The sequence below is a fragment of the Zonotrichia albicollis genome, chromosome 32, assembly GCF_047830755.1.
Source record: "Zonotrichia albicollis isolate bZonAlb1 chromosome 32, bZonAlb1.hap1, whole genome shotgun sequence".
Taxonomy (NCBI): Eukaryota; Metazoa; Chordata; class Aves; order Passeriformes; family Passerellidae; genus Zonotrichia; species Zonotrichia albicollis.
In genome coordinates, this window is record NC_133850.1 from 360,037 (window position 1) to 376,566 (window position 16,530).

At 59.7% G+C, this 16,530-nt stretch overlaps 1 protein-coding gene across 3 annotated transcripts; it reads right to left on the reverse strand.

Annotated features, from left to right (window-relative positions):
• Window positions 1–951: 951 nt before the first annotated feature.
• SLC44A2 (solute carrier family 44 member 2 (CTL2 blood group)) lies at window positions 952–16,407 on the reverse strand. 3 transcript variants are annotated; one of them, XM_074530329.1, is made up of 22 exons: window positions 16,268–16,407; window positions 13,297–13,345; window positions 11,899–11,972; window positions 11,727–11,811; window positions 11,542–11,626; window positions 10,163–10,279; window positions 10,010–10,070; window positions 9,779–9,902; window positions 9,506–9,589; window positions 9,232–9,344; window positions 8,954–9,085; window positions 8,678–8,777; window positions 7,738–7,830; window positions 7,406–7,490; window positions 6,433–6,695; window positions 6,259–6,353; window positions 6,051–6,154; window positions 5,608–5,681; window positions 5,465–5,535; window positions 5,284–5,372; window positions 4,837–4,921; window positions 952–4,467 (listed from the first exon to the last, which is right to left on the reverse strand). In XM_074530329.1, the coding sequence occupies exons 1-22, from the start codon at window positions 16,314–16,316 to the stop codon at window positions 4,346–4,348; spliced, it is 2,154 nt and encodes a 717-aa protein (XP_074386430.1). In that variant the 5' UTR covers window positions 16,317–16,407; the 3' UTR covers window positions 952–4,345. The 3 variants fall into 3 exon arrangements, with proteins under 3 accessions (XP_074386430.1, XP_074386429.1, XP_074386428.1); XM_074530328.1 differs by lacking the exon at window positions 16,268–16,407 and adding an exon at window positions 14,537–15,076 and having other exon boundaries at window positions 952–3,402; XM_074530327.1 differs by lacking the exon at window positions 16,268–16,407 and adding an exon at window positions 14,537–15,076.
• Between the last annotated feature and the right edge of the window lie 123 nt (window positions 16,408–16,530).

Sequence of the window (16,530 nt, forward strand, 5' to 3'; positions counted from 1 at the left end):
GCGCGGGCCAATTGGAGGTGGCGGAGGGAGAATGACGGACAGCGGGAAGAACGAATCGGAGAGGGCGGAGGGAGGGTGACGGACAGGGGGCGGGGAGGAGAGGGGGACGGGCCTGGAGGGCGGGGATAAGCGGCACGGGGGCGGGCTCGGGCCAATGGAGTGGTCCGGCACGAGGTGATGGACAAAGGGAAAGGCCAATGGAAAAGGGAGGAGGAAGGGTGGTGCAGGAGGGGCGGGACCGAGAGCGGTGGCGGGAACGGGCCGGGGGGGCGCGGGCTGAGGGGACGCCGTGAAGGGAGCGATGGCCCGCGAGGATATCCCTGAGGGGACGCGTCCTCAGGAGCCCCCGAAGCACCGGAGCCCAGCCAGGGTTCCACCGGGAACATCCTTCTCTGACAAGCAATGAAAAGGTTTGACCTCAAAGTGGTTTATTTTGGAGGGGTCAGATGTCAATATCGCCTTTTTACGAGGGCGACAACCTCAAAATCACCTTATTTGGAAGGGGTTGACCTCAAAACCACCTTATTTGGAGGGGGTTTGCCCTCAAAACCACCTTTTCTGAAGGGGTTTGACCTCAAAACTGCAGATTTTTCAGGGACTTGACCTCAAAACCATTGAATTTTTGAGGGGAAGAACCTCAAAGATGCCTTTTTGGAGGCATTTGACCACACAAACACCTTCTGCTTTTGATGACCAGGGAAAGCAACATTAAATAGGTGTCTGAACAAACACTTTGCTCTTTAAAATAAAATCCCCTCCTGGAGACCCTGTGGCTCAGGGATTCTTGGAAAATTACTCAGATTCAGCCCAAACTCCCCAAAACCAGTGACACCCCCCCACACACACACACTTTGAAATCAGCTGAACAAATGCTGAAATGGCCATTTTGGGGTGAAAAGTGGCAGAATTGGGTTCAGCACACAATTGGTGATAGCACACAACACAACGAGCTCCAAACAGGCACTTTTTTATTGTCGGTCGCGACGCTGACGGAACCGCGCAGAGACTCCGGAGTGTCACAGCACCCTTAACGCCTCAAAAACACGTGAAAAAGGAGCATTTCCCTGTAAAACATCAGCCCTGCAGGTTCAGCATTGTTTAGGAGTTTAGGCTCGTTTTCTTTGCCCGCAGAACAATCAGGTTTGTAGGGACAGAAGCCACATTTCTAGACGGGGGTGGGGGGGAAAAAAAGCGCCATTATTCTTAAATGCCATCATTTAATGCCTTGAGCACGGAGCTTTGCCTGGAAGCAGGAACCCAGCCTTGGAGTGAAGCTTTTCTGGACACCAAATTCCCCCAGACAGCTGCCCTCGCTCTGAGTTTTCCAAAACAACCTCGGAAATATTCCTGTGAATTTCCTAATTTACAGGAATATCTCCCTCGCTGCTCCCCATCACCTCTAAAAAGCCACTTGGGTTTATTGGGAATAAAAATCCTTAATTCTCCTCAAATCCTGTGCTGCTGGGAGGCAGCCGAGCCAGCCCGGCTTCCCCACAAACACATTTTTTCCCAAATTTCTTCTCTCTTTCACCACTTTTCCTTCCAGCCTTCCAAATTCCTGCTGGTTTTTTTTGCCTTTTTGAGCAAACAAACCCAGTTCCTGCCACTCCTCAGCTGCTTCCCACACCCAAAGGGTCGGGATTTGGGAGGAAAACAGCTGAAAATCGAGGAGTGAGAGGGAATTCGCCCCCAACACGAACATTCTGGGCAGAAACAAAACCAAACCCACCCTGAAACCTGCACAGGGAGGGGGGAAAAAAAACGGAATTAATCCAGAATGAGCATCAGGAGCTGCAGGACATGTGCTGGGATGGCTGTAAGTGGAACAAGGTCTGGTGATAATTCCCTGAATTATTCCCACTCATCCCAAACAGGGAGGATTTGCCTCTTTTTAGCTTCATTTGATCGTTTCTGTTGAGCTTTACTGTTACGTTTTTAGCTTTGTTTTTACCTTTCCCTTCATTGTTCTGCCTTTCCCTTCACCTTTCTAGTTTTACATTTTCCTTCATTATTTTTTTTTGGCTTCAATTTTCCCTTCCACTCCTCTGTCCACTGATCAGCTGCACTAAAAAAAAAACGAGGGGGAAAAAGGGAAAATTTGGGGAATTTTGAAAAGAAAAATTAGAGAAATTACAGATAGGGAAGCTCTGCCCGGCGGCGTCACAGCAATGAAAACGTGCCCCCAAAAATTCCTTGGAAAAGCCCCAAATAACCGTAACTGAAAACATCCTGGAAAAGCAAAATATACAAAAGGCCCCAAAGGATCAGATAATTCCATAGAAACGTCCCCTGGATGATACAAAACCCAAAGGTGGAATTGGGATCAAGGGAAGCCAAAGGGATCCCTCAGCAGCACTGGAGGGGGGAATTGTCCCCCAAAGCCTCAGAGCATTTCTAAAAGTCCTTTTTTGGAACAAATAAGCCCTAAAAAAAGCCCAATTGCTGGTGGTGGCTGTGCTTGGGGCTGCGCAGGGTCTGAGGGTTAATTCTGTTACACTTCAGGTTTGAGTTAATTACATTTTGGAGTTAATTGACCCCTTTCCCACACCAAAAAAATTCCTTTTTCCCCCCTCTCCTGGCTGGAGGCAGGTGGTGGCTGCCCCTGGCTTTGCCAAAATCACCTGGAATGACACCAAAACCCCCCCAGGCCCTGGGTGGGGGTCCCAAATCCCAAATCCCCCCCTGCAGGTGAAGCCTTTGGGAAGGCTTTGCCCTAAAATGACACAAATTTGGGGGGACCAGGTGCACATTTTGGGGGGGAATCCGTGGAAGCTGCAGCTCCTCCGGAGGAGCCTCAAACCCCAAATTCTGCCCCCTCGTTCCCCTCCACCTCCACCCCTCGCACTGGCTACAAAAGCAATAATAATTAGCTTATTCCTAAAAGAATTAATTAATTAATTAATTAATTAGGGCGCTGGGGTGTCGACGGAGGGCAGCGAGGGGCGGGAGGTGACCCCAGCTCTGCGGGCAGGAATGCACGGCCACAATTCAATATTTTAGGGGGGGCCCTAAAATATTAAAATATTTTAAATATTAAAATATTTTAGAACGCCCCTCGAGGAGCTGCCTGAACCCCCTTCCTGCTCCTCCAGGTTCATAAACACAATTAAACTCCCTCTGGAACCACCCAGAACCCCTGGAAATTGGGGGGGATTTCACCCCAGGAGCGGCCCTGCCTCTCATTGTCGTTCCCAGCGCCCGGATTTTAAGGCCGATTCACCAAAAATGTGCATTTTACCCACCCGCCCCGCTGCCAGGGCTGTCCGTGCCCACCGAGGGGCAATGCCAGGCGGGGCTATGCCTCGGGCTGGCCCTTGTTGCTCTTCTTGAGCAGCTTCCTCAGGTCCTGGGACATGAAGTAAGGCTTCTCGGCCGAGCCGTCGTTGCGCTCCAGGTCCTCCACTGCAAAGAGAGACCCCCGGCCCCGCGGGGTTGGTGTGGGATCCCCTGACAGCGATTCCCAGCTCAAACAGAGCCTCTGGGCTTATCCTGAATTATTTTTCCCTCTGTGACATGGCAAACCCGGGCATGGCCCGCAGGGGTTCAGGAGAAAGAGGGAATTTGGGTGTTTGGTGTTTTTGAGCGGAGCCAAGGGCAGGAGGGAGCCATTGAAAAGCGATTCCCCCTCGAGGCTGGAAAATCCCAGCCGTGGAAAAAACAACACCCCAAAAGCAAACAAAGCCTCAAAGCTCCGGGCTCGCAGCGCCCAGGGGGTGTTTTGGGAGGGATTTGGATCCTCCTGGGATCCAGGACACGGCAGCACCAACAGCAGGGCTGTGTCCTGGCTGGGAGCTGTGGCTGAGGCTGAGCCACAAGAGCTGTATTTTTATGAATCTTGATCATTTCTGGGCTTTTTGGAGGAGAAATCCTGACTCCCCCCCCATGGCTGGAGTGAAAATCTCCCAAGTCCCAGTGACAGCTCCTGTGATGGCTGGGACAGGGGACAGGGACAAGCTGGGCTAAACCAGCAAAGCTCTGCAACCTCACCCAGAACCCTTCAGAATCCTGCGGTTTGCATAGAGACAGGAGGAGGAAAAGGCAAGGAAAGGGGCGAGGAAAGGGCAAAGAAAAAGTCTCGGTGCTCTCGGCCGAAGCGGACGCAGAGGAAACGCCCCGAGCCCATCCCAGCCGGCCCCGTCCCTGCTCTGTGCCGGCCTAGCCCTCCCTTGGGAGCCACCCTTGGGTGCTGCCGTGAGCCCCAGCCAGCTCCACGCGGGCTCTCCCAGCGCAGGAACGCGGATTTTGGGCAGGAGGGCAGATTGGGGACAGCACCGAGGGCCGGCACCCCCGGAGGATCCCAGGGGACACCGCAGAGTCGGGGGGCCGGCAGGGACCCCAGCCCGGCCTAGCCTTGGCTATCGGCGCTTTTGGAAGGCTCGAGGTGCCCCTTCAGCAGGATCTCGCTCAGCTCGGGGGACATGTAGTAAGGCCTCTCCGGAGATCCATCGTTTCTCTCCAGATCTTCGCCTTTTCCAGCCCCGCGAGGAAGCGGCCGTGAAGAAGGGGGAGAGCGGGAAAAGCGGCGGAGGAGCCAGGGAGAGAGACAGGGCGGAGAATGTATGGCCAGAGACACGGGAGGGGCAGAAAAGAAGGGAAAAAGGGAGGGGAAAAAAAGGGAAATCGAGGTTAGCTGCAGTTAATTCCACCGAGCCCAAAGCACCAAAACAGAGGGAGAGATGCAGGAGCCCAGGGACAGGCTGGGGGTCTCTGCTGGAGCAGGTGAGGAGCCAGGAGAGGAAAAAGCAGGAGAAAACCACACAGAGGGACCCCGGGAGCGGGAGCAAAGCCCCAAACTGGACACTCCTGACGGGAGAGGGGGATTCTGCTGATACTCACAGAAGCAGAGGAACAGGGTGTCCACGCACATGCCGTAGACGCTGAAGAAGCCGTGGGCAATGAGGTAGGAGCCCACGATCACCGTCTGCAAGAAACACGAACGCTGAGAGCCCGGAACCCCCAGCAGGAGGAGGAGGAGGAGGAGGAGGAGGAGGAAAATGCTGAATGCCACATTCCCCAGGGGAAGGAAGGAGGAGAAGCCAACAGGGCAGCGCTGTTTGAAAGGGCCTCAGGCAGCCCTGGATGGAGGCCAGAGCGGGCAGCGCGGGCGGGCACGGTGCCAACCATGACCAACAAAGAGCTCATTGCACCAGGGGCCGGCAAAACGCCGCCAACAAAGGGGCTCCTTGAGGGGCTGTGGGGCAGCGCTGCCCTCTCCCGCTGCATTTCCCCCCCAGGGAAAGGGCAGCTCACCAGAATTTAACCAGCTTATTTCTGGCAGCTCACCAGAATTGGCACCCAGTAGTAATTGAGCGGCGGCGCCGTGTCCTGCACCAGCTTTATCCGCTGCGTGAAGAAGAAGAAGGCGAGGATCCCTGCGAGAGCAAGGGGGTGGATGAGGGTGGGCAAGGCGGGAAGGAGCAGCTCCACAGGATTTGAGGGGAAACTTCCAGAAGGCAGCACTCACCCACGCTTCCCACGATGAGGAGCTTGCCGAGGAAGAAGAGGAAATCCGTGACTTTATCCAACACGGCCACCCTGCAGACGAGAGGGGGATGAGCCTCTGCCTCTGCTCCCCAAACAGTGCGGGGTGACTCGCCCAGATCTCACCTGATGATGTTCCTCATCAGCAGGAAGAACGCGTTCCGCGCCGAGGTGCAGAAGTTGGTGCCGTAGACGGCGATCTGGGGCGGAAAAGCCGCGCAGAGGAGAGAGAGAGAAACGGGGCTGCACTGAGACCCCCGGGCAGGGGAGGGTGCAGATCCCACCCTGCAAGGGCCTTCTCGCCCCTCACTCACTGTGGGCTCAGGCATCGCACAGACCCGGAGCTGAATAACCCACCCGCAGAAGGTCCTCCCCAAAGCCAACGGGATGTGCGAGGCCAAGGTTTTTCAGCCAAAAATTCCTGAATTTTTGAGGAATTTTTCAGCTGAAAAATTCCTCAAACCTCAGTGTTCCCACAGCGTCAGGAGACCCAATTCCCAGGGCAATCTCTGAGCTGCCCCCATGGCAGCCCCAGCCCTTGGAGGGAGCTGGTTTAGGGTGACCCTCACCATGATGTAGGCGTTCCTGTTGAGGAACTTGAGGAATTTCTCCAGGCACCAGAAGCAGCACTTGAGGCAGCTCAGCAGGAACTTGGCAAACTTGTTCTCGGCAGCTGGAGGGCGCAGGGAGAGGGCTCAGCACCGGGGCCAGAGGGGGGTGGGATCACTCTGAGGTCCCTGCTGAGACCCTGCTACCCCAGCCCCCCCACCCCAGCACCTTTCAGCCGGTGGTCCAGGTACTCCAGGATGACCCTGATCACCTGCACGATGGCCAGGATCAGCGAGCCGAAGGCCAGCGAGCCCGTGTGGTACCTGGGGACGGAGCAGCCCGGTTAGAAAGGCACAGCCCGGCAGGCAGAGCTCCCGGGGACGGACGGACGGACGGACGCACCGCAGCGCGCGGCCGAAGGCGGAGAAGAGCGGGAAGGCCGGCATGTCGTCGGGCTTCTTGAAGGCCCAGTAGTAGGAGGCGAAGGCGCCCGCCAGCGTCACCTGGCCCAGCGCGATGACGAAGTTGGCGAGCCAGAAGAACATGAAGACGTTGAAGAACTGCAGCGCCACGAGGTACCGGTGGTAGGCGCTCTCGCCGCCGTAGAACGCGAACAGGCACTGCGCGTCCGGGCACAGCCTGGTGACGTTGCTGCTGTTGAAGGTCTGCGGAGGACACCGGATGTGGGATCTCAGGATTTGAGTCCCGGGATGCAGGGCCCCCGAGACCACCCTTGGGGGGCCCGGGAGTCCTGGAATGTTGCCAGAAGTGTCTGGTGGCTGGACTTTGACCCTACACGGGAGACGACACCTTTATGAAGATAAGAGGGCCTCACCGGGGTGAAGGGTGGAAAGATTAGCTAATTAGAGGGTGAGAAACAGGGTTTAGGATTTATGTACAGGGGGGTTTAGAGGAGTAAGATGGAGGAATTGGGGTGTGTCCTGCCCTCCTTCTTCTTCCTCCTCTCCTCCATCTTCTTTGGCCACGGTGGCACCTTTGGATTGGTTATTACTGAGAGTGCACTGAGTTATAACAATAGATGGTATTGGGGAAAAATGATAAATATTGTATACGTAACAAGGGGTATAAAGATACGTGGCGGTCCGTGGGACGGACAGTGTGCCCATGGCTGACTGCTGAGCGGATCTTTGTTCGGCTGAAAGAACATCTTTTAGATAAACAATTAATAAACATAAAAACCAGAAAGAAGAACTGAAGCCTCTTCTCGTCCTTCGATGCGCGGGCTGCCCCAAGGCCACCCCGGGCATTCCAGGCCCCTCAAACAGCCGAGATAAACCGGACAACCGGACACTGCTGGTCAGGCCAGAGTGACCGCCGTGGGTCTGACAGGTCCGGAGTGTCCGGAGGCGCTCACCTCGGGCCGGCAGGTCTGCCCGGCGAACGGGCACGCGGATTCGTTGAACACCTTGTAAACGGCCTCGTTGGAGGTGGACAGGAAGCTGCGGGTGACCGTCAAGGAAAGGGCGTTTTCCAAACCCAGCCCTAAATCCAAACCAGGCTCCACCTCAGCCTCCCCGAGCTCCTGCTGCTGCTGTTCCACCCTTGTTTTGGGTTAAACCTCAGAGATCTGAGGTGGATCCACCCTCAGACCCTGCTCCGTGCCTGGGCACACACCGGACCCGTGGGAAGGGGCGTGCAGGGAACAGCAGGAGGATGAGGAAGAGGGCGAGGAAGAGCAAAGGATACACGGCCGTGCTGGCCCAGTAGGCGATGCAGAGGCACAGCAAGAAGAAGGTGCACAAGGGGAACAGCAGCGATGACATGACGTGACCGATGGCCCTGTGAGAAGATGGTTAAACCCTGGTTAAACCCTGGTTAAACCTGGTTAAACCTGGTTAAACCCTGGTTAAACCCCAGTTAAACCTGGTTAAACCTGGTTAAACCTGGTTAAACCTGGTTAAATCCTGGTTAAACCTGGTTAAACCCCCGTTAAACCTGGTTAAACCTCGTTAAACCCTGGTTAAACCTGGTTAAACCTGGTTAAACCTGGTTAAATCCTGGTTAAACCCTGGTTAAACCTGGTTAAACCGTGGTTAAACCTGGTTAAACCCTGGTTAAACCTGGTTAAATCCTGGTTAAACCCTGGTTAAACCTGGTTAAACCTGGTTAAACCTGGTTAAACCTGGTTAAACCCCGGTTAAACCTGGTTAAACCTGGTTAAACCTGGTTAAACCCTGGTTAAACCTGGTTAAACCGTGGTTAAACCTGGTTAAACCCTGGTTAAACCTGGTTAAATCCTGGTTAAACCCTGGTTAAACCTGGTTAAATCCTGGTTAAACTCTGGTTAAACCCTGGTTAAACCTGGTTAAACCTGGTTAAACCCTGGTTAAACCTGGTTAAACCCTGGTTAAACCTGGTTAAACCTGGTTAAACCCTGGTTAAACCCTGGTTAAACCTGGTTAAACCTGGTTAAACCCTGGTTAAACCTGGTTAAACCCCGGTTAAACCTGGTTAAACCTGGTTAAACCTGGTTAAATCCTGGTTAAACCCTGGTTAAACCTGGTTAAACCCCAGTTAAACCTCGTTAAACCTGGCTAAACCCCAGTTAAACCCCAGTTAAACCCCAGTTAAACCCCACAGCGATGGGTGCCAGCGGGTCACCCGCTGGGGACAGGCACAGCCAGACCTGCTGGCCTCCTTGATGAGCGCGATGGCGATGAGGATCCTCTTGCGCAGGAAGATGAGCAGCAGGACGATCACCAGCTCCAGCACGCACAGGATGATCACTGGGCAGAAAAACAGAGCGTCAGGGACCCCCTGCCCCTTCCCCAGAGCCCCCAAATCCCCTCCTGGGGGCACCCAGCCAAGCCCCCCCTTCCCACAGCTGTGACCCCCAACCCCCTGCCCTGTGGGACCCCACCCCAATTAACTCCCAATTAACTCCCAATTCCCGGACGCTTACTGAACGCCAGCCAGGTCTGCCGCAGGTGCAGGTACACACGGAGGTCGGTCTGGAAGCCCAGGTCTGCCAGGGACATATCCGAGCCCGCTTCCCCTTTGAGCTTGGCGTACTCCATGTAGCAGTGGAAGATTCCTGTGGCAAAAAGCAGAAATTTGGTCATTTTTTGCACGGGAGAGGCAGCGCCGGACACCAACCAGGGCGTGTGAAATTCTGCAGCACAAACCCCACTGGAAACAAGGGAAAAGCCAGGGGGAGAGGCTGGCAGCCCCCCTGCTCACCGTATCCCAGCACCAGGATCACCATCACGATCATCACCCACACCATGACGCCCGCCAGGAAGCGCAGCAGCACGATGAAGATGAGGCTGGCCACCATGGCAATGACGAGGCCTCTGCGGGAGGAAGGCAGGATGGGTCAGCACCCTCCCAGTGTCCCACAGTGTCCCCCGGACACGAGAACCACGGTGAGGATGTCACTGCTCCGTGGAAATCGTGGGAAAGCCGGGAAAACAGCAAAACACCGGAAATGCCAGAATTTTGCCCCCATGCTCACATGATGATCCAGTACCAGGACACCGTGTAGTCCTCGAAGATCTTCATGGCCAGCTGCCGCGTCTCCAGCACCACGTTGGCTTTCCTGCGAGGGAATGGAAACACCGATGGAGGCCCAAAACCACGGAAATTCACCAATTCTGCACAGCAAAACCCCGGAGCCGCCCGCCCTGCGCCTCCCACCACGGGATCCTGGTGCAGGATTTGAGGCAAACACCTCAAACGGGCAAAGCAGCGCTAACGAGGCAGCCCTTAACGAGGGTTTGGGACTCACTTGGCCCCTTCCAGCAGCTCGGTGGCGTTCCTGTGGTTCCCCCAGCCGTCCTCGAAGCTCGTCTTGTTGCCCACCATGATGACGCCCTGCTTGGCCTGGATGGCCGGGAAGCATCTCCGCGCCACTGGGGGGGACACGGGGAGGGGTGGGCTCAGCTGGGAAAGCCCCCCCAGAACCCCCAAACAGCCCCCAAACCATCGTTAATGAGCTCCTTGCTAATTACGGACGTACGCGGGGTGCTGGGAATGAGCATGGCCGGACACTCCCTGTCCTTGAGCACGTTGAGGGCAGCCTGGAGGGGACAGCGAGCCGGACATCAGCGTGTGGGGCAGGAATCCCCCCACAGCACGGCACGGCAGCCCCGGCCCCACAGCCCAGACCCACCTTCTGCGTGCCCTTGTACTCGGGGGTGCAGAAATTGCGGTAATACTCGAGCGACGCGGGGCTGCCCGCGGCCGTCAGGTACGTCAGGTACCGGTCCGGGCACTTGCTGACACAGATCTGTGGGCAGGGGGACACGGGGAGGGGGCTCGGGCCCGGATTCCCCATGGAATTATTGGGGGTCCCAAGGGGGCTGCAGGTCTGGATTCTCTGGGGAATTATCGGGGGTCCTGAGGGGGCTGCAGACCTGGATTCCCTGGGGAATTATCGGGGGTCCCGAGGGGGCTGCAGGTTGGATTCCCTGGGGAATTATCGGGGGTCCTGAGGGGGCTGCAGGTTGGATTCCCCATGGAATTATTGGGGGTCCCAAGGGGGCTGCAGGCCTGGATTCCCATGGAATTATCGGGGGTCCTGAGGGGGCTGCAAGCCTGGATTCCCATGGAATTATCGGGGGTCCCGAGGGGGCTGCAGGCCTGGATTCCCTGGGGAATTCTCGGGGGTCCTGAGGGGGATGCAGGCCCGGATTGCCATGGAATCATCGGGGGTCCCGAGGGGGCTCAGGCTCGGATCCCCCGTGGAATTTCTGGGGGTCCCGAGGGGGCTGCAGGCCTGGATCCCCATGGAATTATTGGGGGTCCCAAGGGGGCTGCAGGCCTGGATGCCCATGGAATTACTGGGGGTCCCAAGGGGGCTGCAGGCCTGGATTCCCATGGAATTACTGGGGGTCCCGAGGGGGCTGCAGGCCTGGATTCCCATGGAATTTCTGGGGGTCCTGAGGGGGCTGCAGGCCTGGATTCCCATGGAATTATCGGGGGTCCCGAGGGGGCTCAAGCCCGGATCCCCCGTGGAATTATCGGGGGTCCCGAGGGGGCTGCAGGTCCAGAACCCCCGGGGAATTATTGGGGGTCCCAAGGGGGCTCAGGCTTGGATCACCCATGGAATTACTGGGGGTCCCGAGGGGGCTGCAGGCCTGGATTCCCATGGAATTATTGGGGGTCCTGAGGGGGCTCCAGGCCCAGATTCCCTGGGGAATTATCGGGGGTCCCGAGGGGGCTGCAGGCCTGGATTCCCATGGAATTATCGGGGGTCCTGAGGGGGCTGCAGGCCTGGATTCCCTGGGGAATTATCGGGGGTCCCGAGGGGGCTGCAGGCCTGGATTCCCATGGAATTTCTGGGGGTCCTGAGGGGGCTCAGGCCTGGATTCCCTGGGGAATTATCGGGGGTCCTGAGGGGGCTGCAGGCTAGGATCCCCATGGAATTATTGGGGGTCCCAAGGGGGCTGCAGGCCTGGATTCCCTGGGGAATTACTGGGGGTCCCAAGGGGGCTCAGGCCCAGATTCCCTGGGGAATTCTCGGGGGTCCCGAGGGGGCTCAGGCCGCACCTGCGTGGTCGGGCACTGGAACTCCAGCAGCACCAGCGGGCTCGCGCACTTGACGATGTCAAAGTAAAAAAGGAAAGGTTTTTTCCTGCAAAACAAACCAAAAACCGCCCAGGTTCGGGGCAAACCCCCCCTCCACGCTGCCCCCCCCCGGGGAATTGGGGGTCTCCCCACAATGGGGCACTCACTCGTTGGGGGTCCCCTGCTGCCCGCAGAACTGCCCGCGGCTGTCCGTGGGGTGGATCACCTTGCGTGGGTCCCCGTGCGTCCAGGCTGGGGGGCACAGGGCCGTCAGGCCGGGGTCACCCCCCCCATGCAGCCCCCAGACCCCACAGAGCCCCCAGACCCCCCAGGACGTACCCACGACGCCCACCACGACGTAGCCCACGATGGCCACCACCAGCAGGACGCAGCAGATGATGTCGGTGCAGCCCCTGCAGCGGGGACAGGGGGTTGGGGACAATGGGGGCAATGGGGACAATGGGGACACTGGGGACACTGGGGACACTGGGGACATTGGGGACAATGGGGACACTAGGCACAATGGGGACACTGGGGACATTGGGGACACTGGGAATGGGGACCCTGGACTGCAGCCCCTGCAGCGGGGACAGGGGGATTGGGGACACTGGGGACAATGGGGTTGGGGACACTGGGGACAATGGGGACACTGGGGACAATGGGGGGATTGGGGACAATGGGGACACTGGGGACCCTGGGAATGGGGACAGGGGGATTGAGGACACTGGGGACAATGGGGACACTGGGGGGAATAGGGACAGGGGGATTGGGGATACTGGGAATGGGGACAGGGGGGTTGGGGACACTGGGGACAATGGGGACACTGGGACTGGGGACAATGGGGACACTGGGAATGGGGACAGGGGGATTGGGGACACTGGGGACAATGGGGGGAATGGGGACACTGGGAATGGGGACAGCCAAGGTGGGGACAGGGGGATTGGGGACACTGGGGACAATGGGAATGGGGACCCTGGACTGCAGCCCCTGCAGCGGGGACAGGGGACTGGGGACAATGGGGACACTGGGGGGAACGGGGACACTGGGGACAATGGGGACACTGGGGACAATGGGAATGGGGACAGGGGGATTGGGGACAATGGGAATGGGGACAATTGGAATGGGGACACTGGACTTGATTTAGGAACCCTGGGTTTGGGAATACTGGATTTGGAGACCCTGGGTTTGGGGACTCTGGGTTTGGAGACCCCAGATTTGGGGACCCTGGATTTGGGGGACCCTGGATTTTGGGGACACTGGGTTTGGGGACTCTGGACTTGGGGACCCTGGATTTTGGGACCCTGGACTTGAGGATTTGTAGGATTTTGGGGATCCTGGATTTGGGGACCCTGGATTTTGGGGACACTGGATTTTGGGGAGCATGGATTTTGGAGATTCTGGATTTGGGGACCCTGGATTTTGGGGACACTGGATTTGGGGACCCTGGATTTTGGGGACACTGGATTTTGGGGAGCGTGGATTTTGGAGATTCTGGATTTGGGGACCCTGGACTTGAGGATTTGTAGGATTTTGGGGACCCTGAATTTGGGGACCCTGGATTTTGGGGACACTGGATTTTGGGGAGCATGGATTTTGGAGATTCTGGATTTGGGGACCCTGGATTTTGGGGACACTGGATTTTGGGGAGCGTGGATTTTGGAGATTCTGGATTTGGGGACCCTGGATTTTGGGGACCCTGGATTTTGGGGACCCTGGATTTGGGGCCCCTGTCCTCACCTGTCATAGATGGGCCCTTTGAAAGTCGGGTCATATTTCTGCGGCGTTCCTGTGGGGAGGAGGAGGAGGAGCAGGAATGGCAATGAGGAATGGCCGGGGCGGGAGGAAGGCACTCCTCATCCTCCTCACCCCAAAACTTCCAAAACTTCCCAAAAATCCCCTCGGGATCAGCAGAACCAGGAAAAAACATCTGCGGATCCGCTTCCCGAGCCGGGAAACAGCGGCTGCCTGGGAAAGCTCATTCCCACAGGTGGCTCTGCCCGAAATGTGCCCAAACTGCCGCAAAAACGACCCGAAATCCACCAAAATCACCAAATTCCGAGGCACCAAAGAGGGGCCGGGGGGAACCGAACCCGGGGCAGCCCCGGCCCCGCCGCAGCCCCCCCGGCGCCGCCGCTCCGCTTTATTTCTATTTTTATTTCTATTTATTTTTATTTTTATTTTTAGTGTGGGAGCGGAGCCAGCGTGGGAGCGGCCCGGGGCAGGGGGGGCGCGGATTTGGGGGGGATTTTGGGGGGGTCGTGTGCCTTTTTTGGGGGGGGTCGTGTGCCTTTTTTGGGGGGGGTCACCCCAATAAACATTTCCCGTGCCCGGAACGCGTTTGCTTGGGGATATTTTGGGGAGGGGGGTCTCCCCTCTCCAAAGAGGGCGCGGGGGAGGCAGAACCAGAACCAGAACCGATCCCGGGACAGCGCGGCGCCGCCCCAGAACCGCCGGAGCCGGTTTGTCCCGGTCTGTCCCGGTCTGTCCCGGTTTGTCCCGGTCTGTCCCGGTCTGTCCCGGTCTGTCCCGGCGCCCAGCGCGGCCGTCGGGCCGGTTCTGCGGCCGCCGGGCAGGGCGGCCCCAAACCCCAAAAAAAACAAAAAAAAACCCCAAAAAAACTCCCCAAAAAACCCAAAAAAAACCCCCAAACCCCCTCCCCAGCCCCCCAAAACCGCGGCCCCCCTCCATGCGGGGCGCGGCCGCTTTTGCTTTCGCTTTGCCCCGCCGCTCCCAGCCCCGCTTTCCGCCCAATTTGGGGTTCTTTTCCGCCCATTTTGGGGCTGTTTTCCGCCTTTCCCCGCGGCCGTTTCGCTCCTTCCGCGCCGAGCCGAGCGCAGGGAACCCCCAAAGGCGCCCCCGAACCAAGGGGGAGCCCCAAAACCGCCCCCGGCCCGCAGCGGGAGGAGCCCCCGACCCACCGGGACCCCCGAGCGGAGCCCCCCGAGCCCCGGCCGCGCCCTGAGCCCGGTACCGGTACCGTGTTTGCCGTAGTAGCTGTCCCCGTGTCCCCCCATCCCGCCGAGCGCCCCCCGGACCCGCCGCCGTTGCCGCGGCCGTTGCCGTTGCCGTTGCCGTTGCCGTCCGTGCCGGGCCGGGCTGGGCTGGGCCGGGCTGGGCTGGGCCGGGCTCCGGCGACCCCGCCCCAAATCCGCCCTCCGGGGCTCGGACGGGGCCCAAACCCCGCCCCGAGAGCACCGGGGGGAACCGGGAGAGCGGGCACCGGCACCGGGGGCTGCGCTGAGAACCGGCCGGGGCACCGGGGGGCACCGGGGGGAACGGGCAGTGGCACCGGACGGAACCCGGGGGTTACCGCGGAATTCCGGCACCGGGACGAAGCGATACCGGACAGCTCCGGTACCGGTACCGGGCAGCCCCGGGGCGCGGCGCGGCCCCGCCGAACCCGGTCCGGAGGTCGGGAACGGGCGGGCAAGGTCCGCTCCGTGCCGGGCAAGGGCCGGCGGGCGGTGCCGGTGCTGTCCCCGCCCCGGTTCCGTTCGGGTAAATAAATCACCGGCGGCGGCGGCGGGAGCCCGGCTGCGCCCATAGGCCGCCGGTGATGTCAGGGCTGCGGGGGCGCCCCCGCGCACGGCGAACAAAGGCCGGACCGGGGGGGCTCCGCCCGGAATAACGGGGGGAAACGGGGCCGGTCCCGCCCGGGAATAACGGGGGGAACGGGGCCGGTCCCCGCCCGGGAATAACGGGGGGAAACGGGGCCGGTCCCCCCCCGAAATAACGGGGGGAAACGGGGCCGGTCCCGCCTGTCGGGGGCTCCGAGCCCGGGAATAACGGGGGGAACGGGGCCGGTCCCGCCTGGGGAGGGGTCCCGGCGCTGCCTCCGCGCCCCTCCCTCGCTCCGGGACAGCCCCGGGAGCTGCCGGGACCCCCGAAACAGCCCCCAAACCGGGACCCCCCAGCCTCAGGACCCCCCCCAAATCTGTACCGGCCCTGCCGCCTCCTCGGGGGTCCCAAACACACGGGGTCCCCAAACACGGGGGTCCCAAACACGGGGGTCCCCAAACACGGGGGTCCCCAAACCCTGGGGTCCCAAACACGGGGGTCCCCAAACACGCGGGTCCCCAAACACGGGGGGTCCCCAAACACGGGGGGTCCCCAAACACGGGGGTCCCCAAACCCTGGGGTCCCAAACACGGGGGTCCCCAAACACGCGGGTCCCCAAACACGGGGGTCCCAAACCCTGGGGTCCCAAACACGGGGGTCCCCAATGCGGGGATCCCAAACGCTCGGGATTCCCAAACCCTGGGGTCCCAAACACGGGGGTCCCAAACACGAGGGTCCCAAACACGAGGGTCCCCAACGCGCGGGGTCCCCAAACCCTGGGGTCCCAAACACGCGGGGGTCCCCAACACGCGGGGGTCTCTGAACCTGCGTGTCCTCACACTTGGGGGGCCCTCAAACCCCCAAAATCAGGGGGATCCCCAAACCTGAAGGGTCTAAAGCCCCTCTGGGTCCCAAATCTGGGGCTCCCCACACCCGCGGGTCCCAAACACGGGGGTCCCAAACACGGGGGTCCCCAACACGAGGGTCCCCAAACACGGGGGTCCCGAGCTGGGGGTCTCCAAAGCCCTGAGGGCGCCCAAAATCTGGGATTTCCCAAACCCGGGGGTCCCAAACCCGGGGGTCCCAAACCCGGGGGTCTCAAACCGGGGGGTTCGGGGCAGCCCCGGGAGGCGCGGGGGATGCTCGGTACCGTAATCGCCGTTCGGGTCCCTCCTGCCCGCGGCCCGGTCCATGGCCATGGCGGCTCCGGGCGGCTCCCCCGGTGATTCCCCGGTCCCCCCGGTATCCCCCGGTACCCCCGGTGCCCCCGGGCTGTGGCTGCGGGCGGGGCGGCCCCGGGCCCGGCCCTCGGCACCGATCCGCCCTCGGGGAGGGCCCGGGGCCGCCCCGCCCCGCCCGGGCTCCGGTGGCACCGGGGGATGCGGGGGGGGCGGGAATGCTCCAGGGTGGGGG